The 25518-nt window shown below is 29.8% G+C and overlaps 3 protein-coding genes across 3 annotated transcripts; all 3 read left to right on the top strand.

The window, feature by feature from the left end:
- Window positions 1-8992: 8992 nt before the first annotated feature.
- LOC133783277 (mitochondrial import inner membrane translocase subunit TIM50) lies at window positions 8993-12986 on the top strand. Its single transcript, XM_062222842.1, has 10 exons — window positions 8993-9390; window positions 9973-10064; window positions 10390-10426; window positions 10731-10792; window positions 10882-10995; window positions 11272-11376; window positions 11473-11571; window positions 11814-11970; window positions 12077-12179; window positions 12575-12986. Exons 1-10 carry the CDS (start codon window positions 9135-9137, stop codon window positions 12618-12620), a joined length of 1071 nt encoding a protein of 356 aa, XP_062078826.1. The 5' UTR covers window positions 8993-9134; the 3' UTR covers window positions 12621-12986.
- Window positions 12987-17338: 4352 nt separating this feature from the next.
- LOC133783278 (zinc transporter 11-like) lies at window positions 17339-19167 on the top strand. Its single transcript, XM_062222843.1, has 2 exons — window positions 17339-17887; window positions 18344-19167. The coding sequence occupies exons 1-2, from the start codon at window positions 17395-17397 to the stop codon at window positions 18883-18885; spliced, it is 1035 nt and encodes a 344-aa protein (XP_062078827.1). The 5' UTR covers window positions 17339-17394; the 3' UTR covers window positions 18886-19167.
- Window positions 19168-23219: 4052 nt separating this feature from the next.
- LOC133783276 (zinc transporter 11-like) lies at window positions 23220-25121 on the top strand. The gene is made up of 2 exons (XM_062222841.1): window positions 23220-23764; window positions 24427-25121. Exons 1-2 carry the CDS (start codon window positions 23281-23283, stop codon window positions 24963-24965), a joined length of 1023 nt encoding a protein of 340 aa, XP_062078825.1. The 5' UTR covers window positions 23220-23280; the 3' UTR covers window positions 24966-25121.
- The last annotated feature ends 397 nt before the right edge of the window (window positions 25122-25518 follow it).

Genomic DNA, 25518 nt, shown 5'->3' with positions numbered 1-25518 from the left:
ACAATATTTTTTTCTCATATTTTATATTACTTTTTTAATTTATAGCTATTAATTTATTAATGAATTTTTTTATCTATTTTGTCTGTTCTCTTTTTTCTTATTTTTATTTTAATAAAAATTATAATAGATAAAAATATCTACATATAATAATAATAATAATATATTTTAACTTTTTGACAAAATACAGAATCCAAATGTTAACTTTTAACAATAAAATATTCAAACAGGTAATCAACCAAATTATATGTGGTTCAAATAATCTTTCTTTACATTCCTATTTTTTAATTTTTGACAAAACACAAGGTCCACAAGTTAATTTTTTTTAAAAAAATTAATGGTCAAAATGAGTAAACAACTAAAATACAATGTTCAAAATGGTGTGAACCCTTATAGAAAACATAAATTATATATATTTATATAATTTACTTTTTATAAATAATTTTTAACATTTTGAATAAATATATGATCCACAGGTTAATTTTTAAAAATAAACAATCAAAATGAGTAATCGACCAAAATATAGTGTTCAAATAATAGATTTATCTATTTCTATTTTAATATTTTGACAAAACTTGAGATCTACAAGTTAATTTGTAAAAATAAAAGTTATAATGGGTGATCGACTAAAATACAAGGTTCAAAATAGTGTGAACCCTTACAGGAAACAAAAATTATATAAATATATAATTTAATTTTTATAAGAAGTTTGAACATTTTAAATAAATACATGGCCCAAAGGTTCATTTTAAAAAATATAGGGTCAAAAACGGGTAATGAGCAAAAATACATTGTTCAAATAATCAATCTATCAATTCCAATTTTTATTCTTTTGACAAAACACAAGATCTAAAAGTTAATTTTTAAAAATAAAGACTTCAAACAGGTAATTGGCCAAAATAAATCTTACACAAAATATAAATTTTCTTATACATAATTTAGACTTTTATAAAAAGAACTACGCAAAGCGTATAATAATAATAAATAAAAGTAAATGTACAATAAGCTTTTTGAACTTTGTTTTCAGTACTTTAAAATTTGTCAGAATTTTTCAAAAATCTACAGGAGGTTCGCTATACAATAACAGTGAACACCATCATGAAATAAAAAATTATGGTCAAGATGTCTTCACGTGTCTATATAAAGAACATGTTGTACAAGTATGGTCAAAATGAATCACCACCCCACAGTCTCCCAAAAAATATTTTAAAATATATATGTTTTAATAATTACAAAAGACTGCGCGGAGCGCGGTTATATTTTCTAGTTTAAGTATTAAAGTGTAACTTTATAAATGATTTAGGTATTACCACCTAGAACGTCCCTAAATTTTTAAAATACTATAAAAATCATTTTAAATTTAAAATAATTTAAAGATTCTTAGAAACTAATTAATGAAATTAAAATTTGCAAATTCTAAACAACCTAAATTAAAATTGAAACTCAAAATCATCCCAAAATTCATATTATTAATTAGTTTTGGATTTATACATTTTTGGATCCTGTGTTTTGTCCCATTACCTGTTTGGATCTTGTGTTTTGATAAATTACTTTTTGGACCCTAAGTTTTGTAAAATGGTTAAAATAGAACCCAAAACTCAATTTTGATGAAGAAAAAATTGAATATAACAACACAATTTTTAAGTATAATGATTTTATTTTTGTTCTGAACTATTAGTTTGGTAAATTATTCGTGATTTTAGTTGATAAATCATTGACCAAAATCGGATTTAGGATTCTATTTTAACCATTTTACAAAACATAGGGTCCAAAAAGTAATTTGTTAAAACATAGAGTCCAAACAGATAATGAGACAAAACACATGGTCCAAAAAAGTATAAACTCATTAGTTTTTAATAATCTTTTAGATTTTTTAAAATTTAAAATAGTTTTCCTAATATTTAAATAATAGATATTGACGGCGATAATACCCAAAAAAATTCAAATGTTACACTTTAATAACCAATTTTTTTTTGCGGTAATAATACCTAAATTTATAATTTTGGTGCAACCGTTAATACTCATTGTAACTTCCTGTTAAGTATCCACCTTTAAAATTTAAAATAGTTTTCCTAATATTTAAATAATAGATATTGACGGCGATAATACCCAAAAAAATTCAAATGTTACACTTTAATAACCAATTTTTTATTTTTGCGGTAATAATACCTAAATTTATAATTTTGGTGCAACCGTTAATACTCATCGTAACTTCCTGTTAAGTATCCACCTGACATATTTTTATACTCGTAAATTTAGGCATTAAAGTGTAACTTTATAAATGATTTGGGTATTATCGTGACCAATATCCCTAAATTCTTTAAATACTATAAAAAAATATTTTAAATTTTAAAATATCTAAAAAATTATTAAAAACTAAAATTTGCAAATTCGAAACAACCCAAATTAAAATTGAAACTCAAAATCATCCCAAACTCTATATTATTAATTAGTTTTAAATAACTTTTAAATTGTAGATTTAGGTATTACCGCATAAAAAAATTTGGGTACTAAAGTGTAACTTTTCAAAAGATTTGGGTAAGGGTGTGCAGAATATATCCAATTCAATTACAATCGACCGATCCAATTACAACCAACCGCCAATATTTGGATATCCAATTACTATTGGATCAGATCAGATGTAATTTTTTAAAATCCAAATTGATTCGATCGGTTGTTGGATGGAGGTCCAACAACCAATAAAAACCGACCGAATCAATCCAATAATCATCCAATTACAAATATGCTTATAATTTAGATGAATTTGTGTTGTATGTTTTTAAATTATTAGAACTAAATAGTGTTTTCCTTTGGATGAGTAATTTGTATGTTTTATAATTGAAACATACATGAAAATTAGATTTAAAAAGACTCTAAATGATTGGATGGATCCGATTCGATCCAATAAATAACTAGGGGATGCATCCAATGAATGGAACCGATCCAATCCAACTATCCATTGGATCAGATCGGATTGGTTGACTCAATTTAATTGGATTTGATCGGTTGTAAAAATCAAACATTCAAAGGATAATTGGATTGGATCGGATGGACTTAAATCCATTGGATGTGATCTAATGAATACCCCTAAATTTGGGTATTATTGCCGCCAATTAGCTAATAAAAATGTGACATGTGGATACTTAATGGGCAGTTAATAGTGAGTACTAACGGATGCACCAAAAATATAAATTTAGGTATTATTAGCGCCAAAAAAAATATTTTGGTATTAAAGTGCAACTTTTGAAAAAAATTAGGTATTATCGCAGCCAATATCCCTTTAAAGAATTTAAATAATTTAGTCTAAAATCATCCCAAAATCCATATGTATCACGTGGATACTTAACTGGCAATTAAGGTGACCACTAACGGTTGCACCAAAATTGTGGATTTAGGTATTACCGCAAAAAAAAAAAGTACTAAAGTGTAACTTTTGAAAAGATTTGGGTATTATCGCCACCATTAGACTAATAAAAATGTGTCAAGTGGATACTTAACGGATAGTTAACGGTGAGTACTAACAGTTGCACCAAAATTATAGATTTATGTATTATTACCGCAAAAAAAAATTGGGTATTAAAGTGTAACTTTTGAATAAAATTGAGTATTGTCGCCGCTAATATCTCTTTAATTTCTTTAGTAAATTAAGATTTTTTTTTTTAAAATTAGATGTTACAAATAAGAGATATTACAATGTAATACATAATATCCTATGATGAACCCCAATGATTTTCATTACAATATCCCAAGTCAAACACAACCTACCAATAGAGATACTTTAGCATGAGCCTAAGAAAGGAGTGTTGAACAACTCACAAGGAATGGGAACAATAACACCATAGAAGGGGACATCAACTACTAACATTGCAGGTGAGAATGTATATAGTAAAAGAAATTTTAATAATTTTTTAAATAAGGTAAATTTCTCAAATTTAATCGTTTTAAAATTAATTTTATAATTTTAAAAATATTTTGATTATTAATCTATATATTAAAATCAATAAATGATATTTTAAAATGGTTTATACATTTTTATACACAATATTTTGTCTCATTATCTACTTGGACCTTGTGTTTTGATAAATTATTTTTTGAATCTTATGTTTTTTTAAAAAAGATTCAAATAGACTCCTAAATCTGATTTTGATAAAAAAAAAATTGAATATAACAATACATTTGTTAGGCAGAATAATTGTGTTTTTGTTCTAAGTTGTTAGTTTAGTAAATAATTTGTGATTTTAGTTAAAAAAAAATTGTTACCAAAGTCGAATTTAAGGGTTTATTTGAATTATTTTATAAAATACAAAGTCTAAAAATTAATTTATTAGAATACAGAGTCCAAACAAATAATTAAACAAAACAGATGATCTAAAAATATATAAATCCGTTTTAAAATAAAGAATAAAGTCTGGTGCACTAACAAGTAGCATTAGATGGGACTTGAAGTAGTGTAGTCTTGTTCGTGGGTCATTTTTTCAATGCAGGGTTGTTTTTTTATTTATCATTTTGTTAATAAGTTGTGGACTATTTTAAGAATGGTGTTGTTTATACCTCTCTTTGATGGTATAGTGGTTTTGTCACTTTATCACAATATTTGGAGGTCTGTTTGCAATCTATGTCACTTGAATTTCTATTCAGGAAATCTAGTAGTCAATTTCTTTGACAAAGCATTGAATTTGAGATACAATTATACGTGAGATAAGTCTGCGTTGATGTGAATTAATGATTGTAATCCTCATTGGTTAATTAAGAATGTTGCCTCTTCATCTATGGAATCAATTTTTTTTTGGAAAAATACTATTTTTGCCCTAGTATTTTTCTGAATACGTGAACGAACACTGTATTTGTTAAATGACAATTCAGATTATATGTTTTACAAACTAGATCAAAATAATACCCTAGACCTGATTCTGGTCAAAATATTTTTAATTATAAAATCAATTATCGGATCGTTAGTGATGCGATGAGTTCAGAGAAATGAAGAAAGTGGTCGAGAAGCTGAGAATAAAAGATTATATTTGAAATTTTTTTGACCAAAATTTGGTATAAATTACTATTTTGATCCATTTTATAAAACACAAGGTCTGAATTATCATTTACCAAAATACAGGAGCAAATCGTATATTCGAAAAAAATATAGGAGCCATACTGATATTTTCCAATCTTTTTTTTAATAAATAAATAAAGAATAAAGTGCACCATTACATTGCTCTATTGTATTTAACACAATTTGTGGAACTTAAGTGCCATTTTCTTACTCTTTTGTAGTTTCATAAAAGAAAAAACCATAAAAAATACAATAGTTGATTCTTATTTTTATGTTATTTGCCAAGATGGTACTCATTTTTTTTCCTTCACAAATTGTTTCCCATATTTTCAAATATATTTATTTCTCGTGTGGATCACAATTAACATACTTCTAGGTTAGATTATAAGCTTATTTGAATGGAATAAATCCCTTCACTTTTTTTTGTAACAAATTTCTTTTCAGTCATAATAGTGATGCAATCTTTTATTTTCCAACAAAATAAAAATTACACTTTTAGTTAATTATTAGTCCAAATTAAGGTGTATGATGTGATTATAAAAAAAATTAAGAATAAATATAAGCTTGTTTGAGTGAAAACTTTGAAATTTCACATAAAAAAGAATTATAAGGACTTTTAAAAATAAAATATAATTTTTTTTAATCAATATAAAACTTCATTAACTTTAACGATCTGAAATCAAAACATTCAAGAGTTAAGAGGGAGCATCATACTCCCTATAACTACGATCAGAAATAAAACAATAAGCTCTAACTAGAAAGTGAGTTGCTTGATTCACAGACCATTTAACAAAAACTAAACAAACATCATTCAAACTAGACAACAAAACTTTGTAATCAGCAACAAGAAGACCAAAAGAGGAAACCATCTGTATCGAACTCCTAATGGCTTGTACTACAATGAGGCAATCTGTCTCCAATGTCACATTCTGCTGCTGTTGAGTTTTGGGCCAACTCAGAGCCTCCTTGATGCCTATAACCTCTGCCACTTTAGGTTGAACCATACCTCGAAAGCCATGAGACTTTGCTAAAATAAGCTGCCCTTCATCATCATGAGCCACCCACCCTACACCATATCTATTGTTGTCCTCAAATATAATTGCATCAACCTTGATCTTGATTGAATTTGCCGAAGGTTTAGTACAAAAATCATCCCCATCACCACAGACGATTGAAGTCAATTTTGAAAAACAACTTATTTCTTAAGTTTTCTTCCATTGATCAAGACTCACATTAACCAACACAACAACTGCCTCCACTGACTGACCCTAACCTTGCCACACCAACTCATTCCTCGCCTTCCACAAAGCCCAATAAAGCAAAGACGTTACTTCTATTTCCTCCAAGCTTTTATGCAAAAAAGTAGCATTAAGCCAAGCAGCAAACGACCCCTCTATACCACAAACATCTGCAAAACACACTTTTATCCAACAAGCCTGAGGAAAAGAACAACTCACCAGGCTATGGGAGATTTTTTCAACTCCCTAATGACACTGAGGACAAACGGCAGAGACACCTGGACAAATTTAATTCTCAATTGCATATTCGTTGGAAGGCAGCCAGACGCAGCCCGCCATAACAAATTTTTCACTTTAGGAGGTATCTTTAAGTTCCATAGTTTCTTCCAAAAACCAAAGTTGTCCTCCATATTGCTATGTTTCTTCAACTCTTCTGAAATCTATAGCCACTTTTGATTGTGTAACATCCTGATTTTTTCTTCTGCCAAGACCAATGGTCAGTTTCTGCAGTAGAGCTCAGCAGGATACTAACAATAAGATTCTTGTCCCTATCATTAAGAGTATCTCCTACCAGACGGGATTACCCCATATATATATATATGGGGTTATTGTGCTGAAATGCCTCCAACCAAACACGATCACTAACAACATTTAGCCGTGTGTCAATAGTGACACAGCATATATGACGTGCACTGTTCACACGACAATTTTTTTTTTTTTTAAATATAAATATATTTATATCTTATATATATAAACATATGAGTATTATTTGGGTCTATATTTTATGTTGGGTTTTTTAAATTATAAATACACATATAATTTAATTTTTTTAAATAAAATTTCAAATATTTCATAATTAATTTTTTATATAATTTATTTTAATTTGTGTGAAAATTCTTACTCTACACTATAAGAAAATAAAATTAACATTGAAATTGATTAAATATACAAAAGATAATTAAAATATTACAAACTTACATTCTAATATTAAAATCAAATACACCAAACATAAAATGGAAAACAATATATATATATATATAACACAAGACAAACTAAGACATACTTCGAATATAGTATCGGAAAATTAGTTTAATTTAATTAATATTTCAAGGGTGTGTTATGTTTTAGGGTTAATTGAATGTATTTTATTTTAGTAGTGTAATATTTAAATAGGAAAATGTAATGTGTTATTATAATTTTCAAGTTTTAATATTTATGAAATAAGTTTCATGTAATTAATAATGACATTTTTACTTAATTGATTAATTAAATAAATAAATGATAAAATAATATAATAATAAAAAGAATATTCCATTAAAAACTAATATAATAATAAATAATATATTTTTTGGTGTAATTTTTGGTGTTGTGGTTAGAATGAAAAAAAAAATATGGTGCTAAGATTTCTTAGTTTTGATGTTGGTGCAATACATATATGAGGTAATGGGTTGGAGATGCTCTAAGAATATTCTCCAATATATCCAAGCCCACTGCCAAGTCTACCGAGGTGACATCCTCTCCTGGTGAATCTGGTAAATACTTACTATTTTGATTCCTTCCTTTTAGCCAAAATATATAGTTTAAAAGCATAACGAAATAAAATAAATTTATATCTAGTAAGGTTTGTTTATATTAAAAATAATATATATCTCTTTTATTTTTTTATTTTTTTACTAGTTTTAGTATACATATGTATTTTATTAATTATAAGATATGTATTTGGTATAGTTTTAATACATATAATCGGCTTATATTCAATATTAAAACTAAAGATCTTTATCTTTTATTAAAAAAAAACTTATTTATCTCACATGTTTACCAATCTGCTAACGGCGCATATACTAGCCAAATTTTTTGTTTAGGTGGATTTTAAGATTAGTGTATGGTAAAAAGTTTGAGGTTGTGAGAGTAGAGTTAGAGAGCGTTTAGATTAAGAGAGTATGAAATTCGTGTTTAAAAGAGTTAAGATTACTCTCAAATCAAGCTAAAAAATAAGACTCAATTAGAAACACAAATTCCCAAGTCATTAAAATAAATTTACCAAACATGAGTTAGATTTGACATTTCTGTTCCCACCAAACTAAACTCTCGTACCAAACACCGCTAATTGTATTTAGTCGGAGGAGACTCCTCCACTCATGTCTGTTGTATTATGATTTCACCGATTAATAATATAAAAGTTTATCTAAAAAAGAATTATATAAAATAATAAAAATATGGTTTATATTTTTTTGGATTTTGTATTTTGTCTAATTACTTGTTTGGATTTTGTGTTTTGACAAATGACTTTTTGGAAATTATGTTTTGTAAAATGGTTCAAATAGAACCCTAAACTCGACTTTGGTCAAAATTTTCGGAGCTAAAATTACATATAATTCACAAAACTAACAATTTAAAATAAAACGAAATCATTCAAAATTGAGTTTAAATGTGTATTTGAACAATTTTATAAAATATAAACTTCAAAAAATAATTTGTCAAAATATCGAAGCCAAATAAGTAATAAAAATAACACATGGTTCAAAAAGTACAAACCCATCAAATATTATAAAAATTAAAACTATATATTGTTTTTTGAAAAAAAATTGTTGTAATAAAAGAGGTTTTTTTCTTTAAAAAAAAAAATAAAGAAAAGGGGGGCGTCGAAACAGGAAACAAGATCATCATAAATGGACATCCAAACATACCTTAATATACCTTAATATAGGAAGCCATCAAAATAGAAGTAGTCGCAACCAAACAGGCCCTAATTGATTCTCTTCTCCATTCTCTGCAAAACCCTACTTCAACCCCAAACCCATTAAGGGGTGACGGACTACAGAGGACAAAAACCTCTGACAAAATCGCCAGCAATGTCTTCCTCCGTATTACTCCGTTCTCGTCTCACCAATTTGATATCGAAGCGCAATCAACGCCTCTTCAGCTCCGAGTTTGCCTCTAATCCCCCCAAGGAGCCACTCATCGCCGCCCAAGCTCTCGCCCCCGATCAACCCCCCTGTGCTCCGGATTCTTCTAGCGCCTCCAGTAGCAAGTCCTGGAACTTTCTCAAGTATTCTCTCGTCGGAGCTATTACCGGAGCTACTGCCGCCACCGGTTACGTTTCATACGGTATGGGACTCTCCATTGATTAGATTGAAAAGAAAGTGATTTTTTTGAATGATTCGAATTTGGTTTTAAATTTTGAGATTTGGGTTTCTTTTAACTGATGAAATTTAGTGTAGTGGAAGATCAAAGCTTAGGTATTTATTGTGTTGGCTACTCTGTTGATTATGAATTTTAATATTGGCTATCTTTGCTTTATATGATATGTGGGTTGCTTGAATTTTCTTTTGAGTATACATATACACTGAATTGTTGGATTCGAATTTGGTTGATTTTACTTGATCAAATTTGGTCTAAGGATGGTAAAAACTTAGGCTTTTGCTTTATTGACTACACTGTTTTTTTAATGGAATTTTATGTTGTCTGTGTTTTGATTAATTGTATTTGAATGGTTTAATTTTTCTATGAATGTATCATGCAACTTATTTTGGTTTTAAATTGTGAAATATGTGCTCTCTGGACCTAGTTAAATTTGGTGTTAAGATGAAGGCATCTACCTCATTGGCTACAATGTTGATAATGATTGATTATTCATTTTTCGGTGGAAGCAAGAGTGTGAAAGGTGAAATTTTTATTTTTGTTGTGCAGCCTACTCTTTGGATGAAATAGAGGAAAAGACAAAGTCCATCCGAGCTGCACCTCTGCGTAACAACTTACCAGACAATGCCTCTTCTTTTGATGTAAGTTTGCTTTGGTGCTGTGTGTGGGAGTGAGGTTGTTATGGCTATGTGAAACTTGTGTTTTTTTTTTTTGGAAAAAATTAATGACTTAATTTCCAAAAAGAAATTGTCTTTATCCGTAGTTTAGGATTTTTGCACTATTGTGCTCGGTAAGAATGTCTTTAGTAGTTTGTTTGTGATACAAGATGTGTTATTTTGTTCATTGGTCTGCTTATTATGATCTTGTGTTTCCTTAATACTTTCGATGTGCTGTCTGGTCATTTTCACCTTTTATAATCTGTAAGGACGCTATCCTTAACATTTTTCATAACAATATCTTTTGCAGAAATTCAAGAATTTGCTCTACACTTCTGCAATGACTGGTGGGTACACTACACTATGTCCCAATAGTTATACTTGCCATTTAGTGCACGAAAACTGCAATTCTTATGGAATGAATTCTTAATGTCTCATTCTTTAGTGACACATCAATTTAGGGTGCATTACCTCATGAAGTCAGCATTGGCAGAATCAATTTAGGGTGCATTACCTCATGAAGCCAGCATTAGCAGAACCCTAATATTGTTCCTATTTAGTATTAAAATACAAGCTAACTACCTAAGTTAGTTTAGTTCATACATTTTTCAGTATTTTTATTTTCTGATTTTTTTTGTTTCTAATATTCAGTGCCCGCTAAAGCATCTGAACTTTACTTGGACACAAGGAAAATGATTGAAGAACAAGTTCAAGTAGGTCCCTTTCATCCATGATCCTCATGTTCTTTTTTCATTTTACACTATTTTTGTTTGTTTACCCCAATTTCTTTGTTGCATTGTAGGGTTACACTGAACCATATGCAGAAAAGCTTCTTCCAGACTTGCATCCCTCGGAACAACATGTCTTTACACTGGTTCTGGATCTTCAAGAAACACTACTTTACTCTTATTGGACGGTAAGGCTAGGAATGCAAATTAGTGATAATACTATAATATAAAGTTGTGAACTTCCAGACCAGCAAGACTGGATAATATGACTTACAAGTTCTGTTTTAGTAAATAGGTTTCTTCACATGCACTATTGTTATTTTTGAAGCAATGTTTGCTCTCTGTAGTCAAGTCGTCTTAAATTTTTGGCCCTAGTTTCATTCTTTTACTTGATATGTTTTTTTTTTTAATTTTTTTTTTTTTTGGAATTGCTGACAACTTTGTTTCTGTCTTGGCATGTGAAGAGAGAAAAGGGCTGGCAGACAATAAAAAGACCTGGAGTTGATGCTTTCTTGGAACATCTAGCTCAATATTTCGAAATTGTTGTGTATTCCGACTATGCAAATATGGTAATTTAAAATATTTACGTCCTATGCTTGATTTATGTTTTTTTTTTTAATGTTAATACTCACCAACATTATATTGAATTGTCTTGGCAAGTGCAGTATGTAGATCCTGTCATGGAGAGATTGGATACCAAGCATTGTGTGCGATATAGGCTAGGAAAGGCTGCTACTAAGTATCAGAATGGAACACATTACCGAGTATGTCGTGGTTGCTAACCTGTATTGTTCTACATAAAGTTTTCTTGGTGCTTGATTTTCTTATATTCCTTCATTAAAAATCTTTCTTTCAGCATGTACATATTATTCTTTCAAAATTATATGTTTGTGAAGGAGAATGCATGTTGCTAGTATTTGATTTACAAAGCAAGAATTGTGTTCAGTTACTGAAAATTAAATTAAAAGGAAAAGTGTGGGTTATAAGTTTTAGTTTTCTTTTATAGGACCTGTCAAAACTTAACAGGGATCCTGGAAAGGTTATCTATCTGAGCGCCCATGCCCGAGAAAATAGCCTTCAGCCTGAGAATGGTGCTGTAATAAAGCCGTTTAAGCTTGAAAATGATGACACAGCTCTTCTGGACTTTATACCATTTCTTGAATGTGAGTACATATAATTTCAAAGATAGGTAGAACAAAGTGACTTATTATCCAAATTGCTATATTTGAGTACAGTCAATGATGCATCCTCATAATGAGTTTTATCCAGTTGTTGCCCGGAATCCTCCAGCTGATATAAGAAAAGTGTTAGCATCTTACGAAGGCCATGATATTCCAGAGGAATTCATTCGACGATCTAAAGAGCATCAAAGGTAATTATAGTTACGAATCTTATGATGTGTTTAAAACTTAAGCGGCTAAAGAAGTTAACACTGCTTAATCTTTCTTTGAAAAAATATTTAACTTGTAATTACTAACACTTGTGCTTTATCCAGGAGGAGTCCTTTACCTATACAACAATTGCTGTAGTTTTTTGTTTCTGTTTTATAAAATTAATTATAATAACACTTCTGCTTTCATTGTGATGATTGTTATTTCATTTCCGATTCGGGAGCTATATATCCGTACTTTATCAGAAAATAGTATTGTAACAACTTTGTGGTGTCCAATTTTGCGACAAAAGAAGATCAGGAGGAAAGAAATTGTATAATTTTCTGCGTGTTCATAATTTTGTTGACACCGAAGTTTTTTCTTTTCTTTTTTATAGGCGGGTGCAAGAAAAGAAGCAACAAGGACGGTTGTGGAGACGTTGAGAGAAGTCTCAGCTCAGTTATGTAAGAAAGAAAAAGCAACCTCTGAAGCTCAACTACACAGTTTCTTCCTTCTGGGGTGTATGAGATGTGGGGAGTGAAGGCGGTATTTATATAAGTTGTCAAGCCAAAGATAAGATAACAAAATTTTGAATCGATAATAATTCTTTTTACTACTGCATCATTGAAATGACACTGACCATGAGAATTTGTAATTTCTCTCATTTGGGGTGGTTGTTACCCCTTTCACTTTCTCTTTTGTTTTAGATGGAAATCAGAAATTTTTGCTAACAATGAAGGAAATTTCTTTCAAATCATTCTATGCCACTCTCGGATCATTGTGTTATGAATATGAATATGTTTTGGCAACTCTCATGAGACTTATTATTGCTATGTACCCATACCTTACAATATACTATCCTCAATCTTAGGCAAGGGCTACTCAGTTACTATGACTCATACATACATTTATACGAAAATTCTCCTATAAGGGTTTCAATTTAAATTGTACTGGTGAGTGTTCTCGACTTTTGAACAGTTTTTGAAGTGATTTTTTTTTTATGACCGTGTATATTGTAGCTATTTAGAGCATCGACGTGATTTTTATAAAGTTTTGAATAATTTACAGTACTGAAAACTAGGTTCAAACATGTTGCATGCATAAGTAATTTTTTTTTATGCGCGTGGAAAACATGTTTAAACCTAATTTTCATTACGGTAAACTATTCCGAATTTTTTGAAATTTTCTAAAATGCTCTAAACAACTAATCGAGAACAGTGAAGAGCTTCACCGATTGAATTTAAAGTGAAACTCTATAAAAGAATTATCCTACTTATATATATATATAAAATAATATCATTTGTCAACTTTCTATATATGTTTTATGACTCCATAAACAACTTTATGAAAAGGAAGAAGGAGATCTACAAATCTCTTCTCTATTTTTTAATTATTTCAATTTCTTTCAATTTTTTTTAAATTATAAAAAGGATAATAGATTTAAAAAATGAAAATCCCATAAAGGCACTTTATGATATTTTCAAGACACCAAAAAGTTTTCCTTTTGTGGAATTACTTCTCCAAACCTACTATGTCATTTAAGAGCATCCACAACGCTTGTAGCCACAGAAGTGGCTTCACCATATTTGTCAGATAAAATGCCAACATGGCATTGTCAAGTGAGATTTTTATTTGTTGTGGCTAGAGAAGTTGCTACTGTAAAACAACGTTGCCTATTCTGTTTTTGAAAAATTAATAATATTTTATACTAATTTATGTACTTTTGGCAACACACAAAGTTGCTTGCACTATTGATGCTCTAAGAGCGTCCACAACGCTTGTAGCCACAGAAGTGACTTGACCATATTTGTCAGATAAAATGCCAACATGGCATTGTCAAGTGAGATTTTTATTTGTTGTGGCTAGAGAAGTTGCTACTATAAGGCAACGTTGCCTATTCTGTTTTTGAAAAATTAATAATATTTTATACTAATTTATTTACTTTTGGCAACACACAAAGTTGCTTGCACTGCTGATGCTCTAAGAACATCCATAACGCTTGTAGCCACAGAAGTGGCTTGATCATATTTGTCAGATAAAATACCAACATGGCATTATCAAGTGAGATTTTTATTTGTTGTGGTTAGAGAAGTTGCTACTTGTGGTGATTGATCCTCTTTAAAATCAACGGTTTTAACTACCTCACTGACCAAAAGCATTTAGTTGGTTAAATCTGTTATAACATTTCTTGCTTCAGCTATAGTCTATAAATAGCTTCAGCTCCTTTTGTTCAAGACTTGTAATCAATTCAAGAGTTAGAGAGAGACAGAGATTAGGAAAGCTTGTTAGAGAGAGTTATTCAGTTCTTTGAGATTAAGGGCTGAGGGTGTACTCGGGGTTTGGTTGAAGAACTGAGACTGTTCTTTTGTTCTGAGTGCTATGAGCTTGAGAGTTTCTGTCGAGTATGTTTTGTACAAGTTCAGATTCTGATTATTGGATTCGAGTTGATGAAGCTCAGCTGGAGTATGGCCAGGGATCATATTGATCTCTAAGACCGGAACCAGGATAACTTCTGTGTTGTTCTTTCATTGTTCCTCTGTTTATATATTCTTACTTAATTGATTTTCGTTTCTGTTCTTAACCAAATATTTGATTTGTTTGACCATCATTTATATAGATCAATCTGTTTGTTAGATAGATTTCTAACACTACTATAAGGCAACGTTGCCTATTCTGTTTTTGAAAAATTAATAATATTTTATATTAATTTATATACTTTTGGCAACACACAAAGTTGCTTGCATTGCGAATGCTCTAAGTGGCCCATTAGAAAGTTTGCATGGTACAAGTCAGCCAATTCATCTATGCAGTTGTCATGAGTTGATTTTTTTTGACAATTTCTTCAAATTACAAATAATTGTAGAGAGAATGAGAGAGACTTGTGAGTTGAGTAAGATGCTCTAGAAGACTAATCTGTATTTCTCAGTAATTGTTCTTGATCATAGTAGAAATGGCTCGAGTTTGTGCTCAAACTAGAAGATGTAGGCAAAAATTTCTTTGCTGAACCAATATAAATTATCATGTGTCACTCTTCTTTTAGACTTTTATTGTTTTAATTCGTTTTATTGTTGCTATGTTAGTTCTTGAATATTTTTTCAGAATTGTTACATCTGTCACTCTTGGTGTTATTTCACAACAGCTTTGTTTAAAACTTTATAACTATCTTTTTTTAATCATCAATAGTGAATATACATATAAATCCACAATTTTGAATAAAAATTTCTACCTTTTACAAAAGCTTCACACATTATTGATTGATTGTCGTTTGTATAATTATTGTCGTTTATTTCATGTATACTTTTCCTCTAGTCCACTCTCTCATTTTTAAAAAATGTACACTAAAAGAAGACTTAGAGTTAGATGGTTGTTTGTTTGGCCAATAATAAATCTTAAACCAAACTTGAAGGCAAAGGCAACAAAAAGACCCAACTTCCCTATTCCAATTCCAAAGTGTGAAACACTTTTTGTATTATTTTATTTTATTTTGATTTAATTATATTGTATATTTATGTTTGGTTGGAACTTGGACTTGGAGTAGTTGTTGTCACTTGTGAAGTGTGAGATCAAGTGTCTCTCATATAGCTCTTTGACCATCTATGTAAATTTGATAAAAAAAAAGAGTTTACTCAATATTTATAATTGTGTTCTAATTCATATGATAAAAATTAACAAAAAAAAAGTCATTTAATATTTATTGATAATATATAATTTTTTCTATTTTTTATTATAAAAAAAACGAATAAAAAATGTAATATGGTTAGTCACTAATTGTTAACTAATGACTATATAGTAAATAAAAAAAATGACATTTAATGCTGGACCAAATTTGACCAATGTTATATTTTATGCTAAATTTGATACAATTTTTAGCATATGCTAATATTTTTGTTAAAATGTGATAAATATAATAATGTACCACATTTTTAATACTTTATTGCAGATGCTCCATTTCTAGCGATAACAAATGATTTTACATCAATATAGATTATAAATTGCTAATGGGAAAAAGTGGTGTTTAAATTATTATTGGTATAATTTAGCATTCAATTTTATATATTTTATTTTAAAATATAATATGTAATATATAGAATTCCATACTAAATTCCAACAATAAGGTGATATTAGGTTGGTATTACAGCAAAGCTCATATAAATATACTAAAACCTCAGTGACCTACTAAACTATAATTTTTTAAGTCCTGTTAATTATAAATATAAAATAATTTTACTTTGTAATAAATTATAATCTTCTTAAGAATATTATCTAACAATTAAAAAATACAAGTTATATTATCTTAAAATTATATTTATCCCAAATTATTGTAAACAATAATTTATTATTTAAAATTATTATCAAATCGGTAAATAATAACTAGCCTATATCAACACATCCTTATTAAAATTAAATTATTTTTAACTACATTTTTTATAAATTAGTTTGGTCTCACAGTGCAAAATCGTAAACAATAGTGAATATAAAATGTAATTATATGCCGGATAATTCTCACTTCACTTTAAGTTTTATTGGTGAGACTCTTAGTATTCTAGACCCGTGAATAGTTTTCGACGTCATTTTTTTTATGACCGTATATATTGTAGTTATTGAGGGCATGTTACAAATTTTTAGAAAATTTCGAATAGTTTATAGTACCAAAAACTAGGTTCAAACATGTTGTTACACGCGTGACTAATATAATATGTTTGAACCTAGTTTTCGGTAATATAAACTATTCAGAATTTTCTGAAAATTTGCAGGATGCTCTAAACAACTACAATAAATACGATCATAAAAAAAAATAACACTGAAAGTTATTCACGAATCAAAAATACTAAAAAACATCAAAAGTAAAACTTAAATGAAATCCTGTAAAATAATTCTCCATTATATGTATAGACCGCCAAAATAAGTAAAATTAATTTCTACGAATTTGAGTCATATTTGTTCGTAAAAAATCCCTTATTTATAGAATTTTTTTTACTGTTTTGAACCGCAAATATTTCCAATAATATCTTATTTGCTGTAAATTTTGTTTTTTCACAATTTCCAAAAATGAAAGAAAAGAATGTGTAGTACAAAGCCACGCACAACAATGGCTAATCAAAGTTTTGTAGTACAGAAATTGACCATTTTGTCTCTTTCGTTCGTACTACTCTTCTTCCACACCAAACCAAACCAACCACTCATATACAGCTAACTGATCTGACCCCATTTCCCAAAATGCCTCGTTCAGCCACTCTTCTTCTCCTCTCTCTACTCCTCATCCTCCTCACCACGACGGCCCTGGCTCACAGCGGCCACCACGACGACGACGGCGGCGGCGGCGATGACGATCACGACTCAACAGAAGACTCCAAAGGGTCTCTTGATCTTCGTTCAAGGCCTTTGATTTTGGTCAAAGTTTGGTGCTTGATTCTCATCTTTGTTGGGACCTTTCTTGCTGGTTTGTCTCCCTATTTTCTGAAATGGAACGAGGGTTTTCTGGTTCTTGGCACACAGTTCGCCGGAGGGGTTTTCCTGGGCACTGCTCTTATGCATTTCTTAAGCGATGCTAATGAGACTTTTGAGGACTTGACCGAGAAAAAATATCCCTTTGCCTTCATGCTTGCTTGTTTTGGCTATTTGTTGACTATGCTTGCGGATTGTGTCGTTTCTCATGTGTTTTCTAACCAAAATGATCATCGTGATGATTCTAAAGAGTATCAACAACAAGGTATGGCTTCTTAATTGACTTTGTTACTCTTATTCTTGGAGATTCGTTTTCTGTTTGGTTGATGAGAAAAATGGGATTTTGTTAATTATTTGGGTTTTAGTTAATGGGGGTATTTAACAAAAGGGGTTCTTGCAAAATAATCTTTTCTTAAGTCTCTTTTTAGTTTTATTTTGACAATTTATGCCAATGAGAAAATGGGATTTTGCTAGTTTTATTTTTAGTTTTATTTTTTTTAAATCCTTTGCATATTGACTTTATTTTAATAGTTCTTTAGAAAGTACCTTATTAACAGATCCTATACTTTAGTGGATACACTTGACACTCTCTCCAACTTTCTATTATCTTTGATTACTTATTTGAAACACTATTTTGTATAAAATTATTGAAAAAGATACTTTTAAAGCCTAATTTTCACTAATTATTCACAAAATCACCTCTAATTATGTTTCAATACAGGTAGTGTTGAGCATGGAACGAAGAACAACCATCATACAAATCCAGCAACAAGTGTTGCATCAGTAGATTCAATAGGGGACAGTGTTTTACTAATTGTAGCCTTATGTTTCCACTCCATCTTCGAAGGAATCGCCATTGGAGTAGCTGAGACCAAATCAGATGCTTGGAAAGCCTTGTGGACAATCTCATTACACAAAATATTTGCAGCCATAGCCATGGGAATTGCTCTGCTCCGGATGATCCCCAACCGGCCTCTGCTGTCGTGCGCAGCCTATGCGTTCGCCTTCGCCATTTCCAGCCCTGTTGGCGTTGGAATCGGAATCATCATCGATGCCACTACACAAGGCAATGTGGCTGATTGGATCTTTGCCATTTCAATGGGATTGGCTTGTGGGGTTTTCATTTATGTCTCAATTAACCATCTTTTAGCCAAAGGCTACACACCCCATAAGCCTGTTGGTGTTGACAAGTCTCATCTCAAGTTTTTGGCTGTGTTGCTTGGTGTTGGGGTCATTGCTGTTGTGATGATTTGGGACACTTGAAACTCTCATATGATACCCTAAAGAGATGATCCAATTAAATTTTTGATGGGTGTTTCAATGGGGTCTATTTTTTGATGTTGTAAAGTAGGGTTTTTGGTGTTTGAATTCTTACTCTTAGTGCCACTTTATAATACCAAAGGAATCTATTTTTTTAATAAGATAATATGGAGAGTGAAGACAGTTTTATATAAGTTGTCAAGCCAAGATATGTATGTTGTTGCCTTTGAGGAGGCAATTCAGTAACAAAATTTTGAATCCATAATAATTCTTTTTACTACTGCACCATTGAAATGACACTGACCAGCTCCATCACATCCGGAGCAGGTCTGACATGATCGCATCAAATGTCTTAACGGACCGGGTCAGAGCATAAACTTAGCTGATTGGGGCTGTCATTTAACGGGACGGCGCCGACCTGCCCCATTTACATCATTATTGTTAACCCTTTGACTTTCTCTTTTGATTAGATGGAAATCAGAAATTTTTGCCAACAATGAAGGAAATTTCTTTCAATTAATCATGATCTGTCACTCCGGGATCATTGTGTTATGAACATGAATATGTTTTGGCAAGTCTTTTTCTGTAAACTTTGAACAAAGATGCTTATTCTTCAAATACAAAAAAAAAAAAAAAATAGTGGTTGAGTAGTAGTTTTCTTTGAAATTAAATGTGGTTACCCAATTGGGTTTCTTTTCATGCCAATTTTTCTTTTAAAAATTATTTGCTATGATATAAAGTATTGATTTTTTTTTTCTAAAAAAAAAAGTAAATTGTCTACTCTTGATCCCTAAGCCAAGCTGTATAGTTGAGTAGTGGTTGACTTGACTATAACACTAGAAAACATAGAAAAATGCATATAACTACAATTGACTAGGCCATAACAATCAACATGTAGAATAGACACCTCACAATATCACAATTACAGAGAAATTCTCCCTTGTGATTCTAAAAGAGGACTACCTCTTTACTCATTTGTATTATAGTTCAAATTTTAATTTTTTTTATTATATAATTGTATGCATTATAGTTACATTACACATACTACCAATATGAAATTTTGAATAATTTAATATACTATAAACATTTATGTTGCAAGTTTGCATCTTATTTTATACGAGCGTGCAACACAATATTTGAATCTTCATTTTCATATTGTAAATTATTAAAAAAAATTAAAAAACTGATGGAATGCTTAATGTATTATACTATAACTATCTAGGTACTGAAAATACGAATGGGTGCATCGGTAGTCCATTTTTAGAGGAACTACTTAAGAATTATTCATATTATATATGTATAAATTTAAGTAATAGTATCATATGTCCACTTTCTAAATATGATATTTTATGACTCCATAACCAACCTTGTGTGAAGGGGAAGAACAAGAACAGGATCTACAAATCTCCTCTTTATTTTTTATTATTTAAATTTTATAAAATGGACAATAGATTTGAAAAATGAAGATCACCTAAGGGCACTTTGTGATATTTTCAAGACACCCAAATATAAGTTCCCTTTGTTTAAAACTTTTTAACATTCTATTGTTAACCATCAATAGTAATGAGATGTTTGTTTTGAGTGGTTGAGTCATATTGGAAAGTATAAATAAACTTAGCATAGAGTTAATATTAAACTCAAGTGTATAAAATGATTCCCTTTATGTGGGGTCTACAAAAATTATTAACTTTACCTCCTAAAAAAATTGAACCAAACATGAGAAGTGTTTTAGATTCACATTCTCACATTCACTTTATTACCCCGTACCAAACACCCATGAATAGTGGATATGCATATAAATCAAAGACTAGGAAATACATAATAACAATACTTTTGAATGAAAATTTCTACCTTTTACAAAAGCTTCACACGTTATAGGTTAATTGCCGTGAATAATGGATATACATATAAATCATAAGATTAGGAAGTCCAAAAGCAATTTTTAATGAAAAAGTTTACCTTTTACCAAAACTTCACACATTATAGGTTTAGATTCTTATTTTTATAGATAAAGTATTTTTTATAATTATTTTCGTTTTTTCATGTACACTTTCCCCTCTCTCATAATAATAATAATAATAATAATAAATAAATAAATAAATAAAAACAACAACATTTATAAAAGAAGAAGAAAAAATCATGCTAGATATGCAAGGAATTATATACGAGTGAAGGGGTTTAGTTTAGATTTAGAATGTTCTAGTTAATTATGATATTTTAATTCATGTCTAACTAATAAATACGTGATATTATTTCTTTAATCTCCTTAATTTCATAATATGTTTGGAGATTTTATTATTAATTTATCAAAAGATTTTAATAATACTAAACATTAAAAGACCTTCTAAAAATAAAATATAAATAGAATCCCTGAATAAATCTTAAACAAAACTTGAAGACAAAGGCAAAAAAAACCCAACTTCCCTATTCCAAATCCAAAAGAGTGATTCAATTTTTGTATTATTTTATTTAATTTTATTAAATTATATATTAATTTATATTTGGTTTGACTTGGACTAGTTGTGACTTGTGACATGTGAGATCAACTCTATCTCATCTCATCTCAACTTGTAAATGTGAAAGTGAAGAGGCATCACTTTCATGGCAGAAAAGAGAATAAGAAAAATAATCCAAAGACGCGTCTAATATGAATGTTGGATTGGAATCATCTTTGATCTTTCACTTTCTTATTAATACATATTCTAAAATTATTCTTATTTTGTAAGTTGAATCAATCAACATTTATTAATATTTCACATTCTAAATCCATAATGCATTGTGGTAGTCAAGTTCTTTTTGTTCGTTTCTTTCTTTCAGTTAGACGCTCCTTTGATTGAGCTCGAGTGTGGGATCCTGAATTTCCCTAGAATACTCATCGCCCTCGAGACTCACTCTAAGCACTTCTTATCTTTAAGACTCGACTCAAAAACTTCTTTGCATCGAGCACCTAAAATGATGTTTCTCTTACCTTCCTCGTTTTGATGGTAGAATTGGATAGGATAAGATTTGATAATTTTTATAATGTAATTTTTTAATCAAATTAAAAAAATATATTACAAAAATTAATCCAACAACCTAAATAATCTCCCTAATTTGAGGTAACTCAATCTAATTGAAAATTTTGGGATAATAGTATCCTACTCTATCCCTATTTTCATGTATTTCCTTGGTAAGAAAAAAATTGTTAATTTGTATTCAACTTATTTTCTTCTAATTTAGGTGATGTTTGGTGCAATGGAATCAAATTGAATGGAATAGGAATAGGTTTTGAAATGGGAAAAAATGAGGATTAATATATATATCTTTAATAAAAGTAAAAAAGATAATTGTACTTTGACAAATATACCCCTATCATGAAATAATATATATTTTTTTTAGATAAATGAGTAAATTATTTTTTAGAAAAATTAATTAGATTTTTTTGTTATAAAAATTAATAATATTTTCACAAGTTACTAATATATTATATTAAAATAATATTACAATTTTTTGATAAAAATTTATTCCACATTTATAAGATTTATTCAAAGAAATAAAAATAATAATAATAAAATCATTGCAAACTTTGAGGAAAAAATTACAAAAACAAAATGTTCAAATGAATGGCAATTCCACCCATTTTTAAATGGAAACTCAATTCTATTAATTAAGTGAAAAATAATTTCAATGGAAAAGTAATTCCTCTACAAAATATAAAAATCAAATTTCTATTCCATTTTGAGTTGTTCCATCTAAATATTACTTTAGTTTAGGAGAATTTCTAAAGGATTCTATTACTATCTAACAACACAAAAAGTTAACATACTATTATTAATATAATCTAATATCGAATTTTATTTATTTAAATTTAATAAATATTATAAAATATGATTAATACTAATCATTTCATGTTGCAAATAATTAAATTATTCGTTGAAAATTGTAAAGAACCGTGAATATTTATTTAAATAAAAATTGATCACCAATCATTACAATAATTAAATAGTATGAAAAGTCACGCAAAAGCTAACTAAGAGAAAGGTAAGAACGTAAGAATAATTAAAATTTAATTTTTATAAATTTGAGTCAAATATTTAAAAACAAAATTCCTTATTTATAGAAAATTTTACTGTCTTCAAGTACAAATATTTCCAATAATATCTTATTTGCTGTAAATCTTTTTTCCTTGAAAAAAAAGAAAGAATATATAGTACAAAGCCACGCCCAACAACAATGGCTAAGATGATTCCAAAGTTAGAATATTCAAAGTTTTGTAGTACAGAAATTGACCACTTTTGTCTTTTTCGTACTACTCTTCTTCTTAACCCAAACCAAACCAAACCGAACCGAACCAAAACCTTAAAAGCAAATCAACCACACATACATATACAGCTAACTAAGCTGACCCCATTTCCCAAAATGCCTCGCTTAGCCACTCTTCTTCTCCTCTCTCTACTCCTCATCCTCCTCACCACGACGGCCCTGGCTCACAGCGGCCACGACGACGACGACGGCGGCGATGATGATCATCATGACTCAACAGAAGACTCCAAAGGGTCTCTTGATCTTCGTTCAAGGCCTTTGATATTGGTCAAAGTTTGGTGCTTGATTCTCATCTTTGTTGGGACCTTTCTAGCTGGTTTGTCTCCCTATTTTCTGAAATGGAACGAGGGTTTTCTGGTTCTTGGCACACAGTTCGCCGGAGGGGTTTTTCTGGGCACTGCTCTTATGCATTTCTTAAGCGATGCTAACGAGACTTTTCAGGACTTGACTGAGAAAAAATATCCCTTTGCCTTCATGCTCGCTTGTTTTGGATATTTGTTGACTATGTTTGCCGAGTGTGCCGTTACTCGTTTTTTATCTAAGCAAAATGATGATCCTGCTAAAGAGCATCACCAAGAAGGTATGGGCTTCTTTGACTGACTTTGTTACTTTTCTTGGAGTTTTGTTTTCTGTTTGGTTGATGAGAAAATGGGATTTTGTTCATTTGGGTTTTGATGTTTTGATAATTTAACAAAAATGGGATTTTGTAGTTTGTGTTTTATGACAAAAAGGGTGATCGACAAAATAGTTTTTTAATCACTTTGCATATTGACCTATTTTAAGGGCGACTGGTTTATGTGATTTTGTATGGACTTGTGTTTTAAAAATTTATAACTATACTTTGTATTCAAATAGTTACTGATACGAAGAATAAAAAATTAAATATATCAACCCATTTTTTAGCAGAATAATTTTATTTATAGTTTAGTGAATAGTATGTGATTTCAATGAAGAAAATTTTGAACAAAATCAAATTTAAGGTTCTATTTGAATTATGACATAAGATTTAAAAAATAATTTATCTAATAAGATAAATAACGAATACAAAAAAGTATAAACTCTTATTTTAATAATTAGTTTGAAAGTATCTTTGTTTATTTAACATAGTTCACACTTTCTTAGCTGCACTCAACAGTCTCTCGAATATTTATTTTATAATTTTTCAAAATTATTTGTAAAGTACTTTTTCCCATACCCTCGAAATCTAATTAATTTACACTTGTAATTTTTTTTTTATTACAGGTAGTATTGAGAATGGAACAAGTAACAACCATCATACAAATCCAGCTACAAGAGTTGTAGCAGGTTCACTAGGAGACAGTATTTTGCTAATTGTAGCCTTATGTTTCCACTCCATCTTCGAAGGAATCGCCATTGGAGTAGCCGAGACCAAATCCGATGCTTGGAAAGCCTTGTGGACAATCTCATTGCACAAAATATTTGCAGCCATAGCCATGGGAATAGCCCTACTCCGGATGATCCCCAACCGGCCGCTGCTGTCGTGCGCTGCCTATGCGTTCGCCTTCGCCATTTCTAGCCCTATTGGAGTTGGAATCGGAATCATCATCGATGCCACTACACAAGGCAAAGTGGCTGATTGGATCTTTGCCATTTCCATGGGATTGGCTTGTGGGGTTTTCATTTATGTCTCAATTAACCATCTTTTGGCCAAAGGCTACATACCCCAGAAGCCTGTTGCTGCAGACAAGTCTCATTTCAAGTCTTTGTCAGTGTTGCTTGGTGTTGAGGTCATTGCTATTGTGATGATATGGGACACTTGAGACTCTCTCATGTGATGCATACTTAAAAAGTTTGTGGTTAGTTAATTAATTACTTAGTTAATTAGATGATACAACTAGGTGGTTTTGTTTGGATTTTGATGTAAATGGAGATTTGGTGTTTGATATAATACTAAAGAAATCTCTTTTGTAAGATAATTAAGTTGTATATGCTTAGTCTAAAGTTTCTCCTCCTAAGAGTACTTTTAATGAGGCTCTACTCTATCCTTTAAAATACATCTCCAAAACACACATTTTTCTATTTTATTTGTAAGTTTTATTACATTATATCATACATCAGCTTCTCTATATATTTCTCAACATCATTTAAATATTATATATTTAAATATATTTTATTAATTAAAATAATTGAAAAAATAAATAAATAATAAATATATACTAAATGGGTGAAAGAAAGCTTATAGAGAAAAATAATAATATTAAAATATTATATAAATAATATGTAAATGTAGATATGAATTAATTGGAGTTTGTACATAACTATTATAAATATATGTATAAAGGAGCTGATGGAATATGTTTTTGTGAGTTTTAG

The sequence above is a fragment of the Humulus lupulus genome, chromosome 6 (genome assembly GCF_963169125.1).
Source record: "Humulus lupulus chromosome 6, drHumLupu1.1, whole genome shotgun sequence".
NCBI lineage: Eukaryota > Viridiplantae > Streptophyta > Magnoliopsida > Rosales > Cannabaceae > Humulus > Humulus lupulus.
Note: the sequence above shows the minus strand (reverse complement) of the source record. Positions and strands in the feature narration are given on the sequence as shown.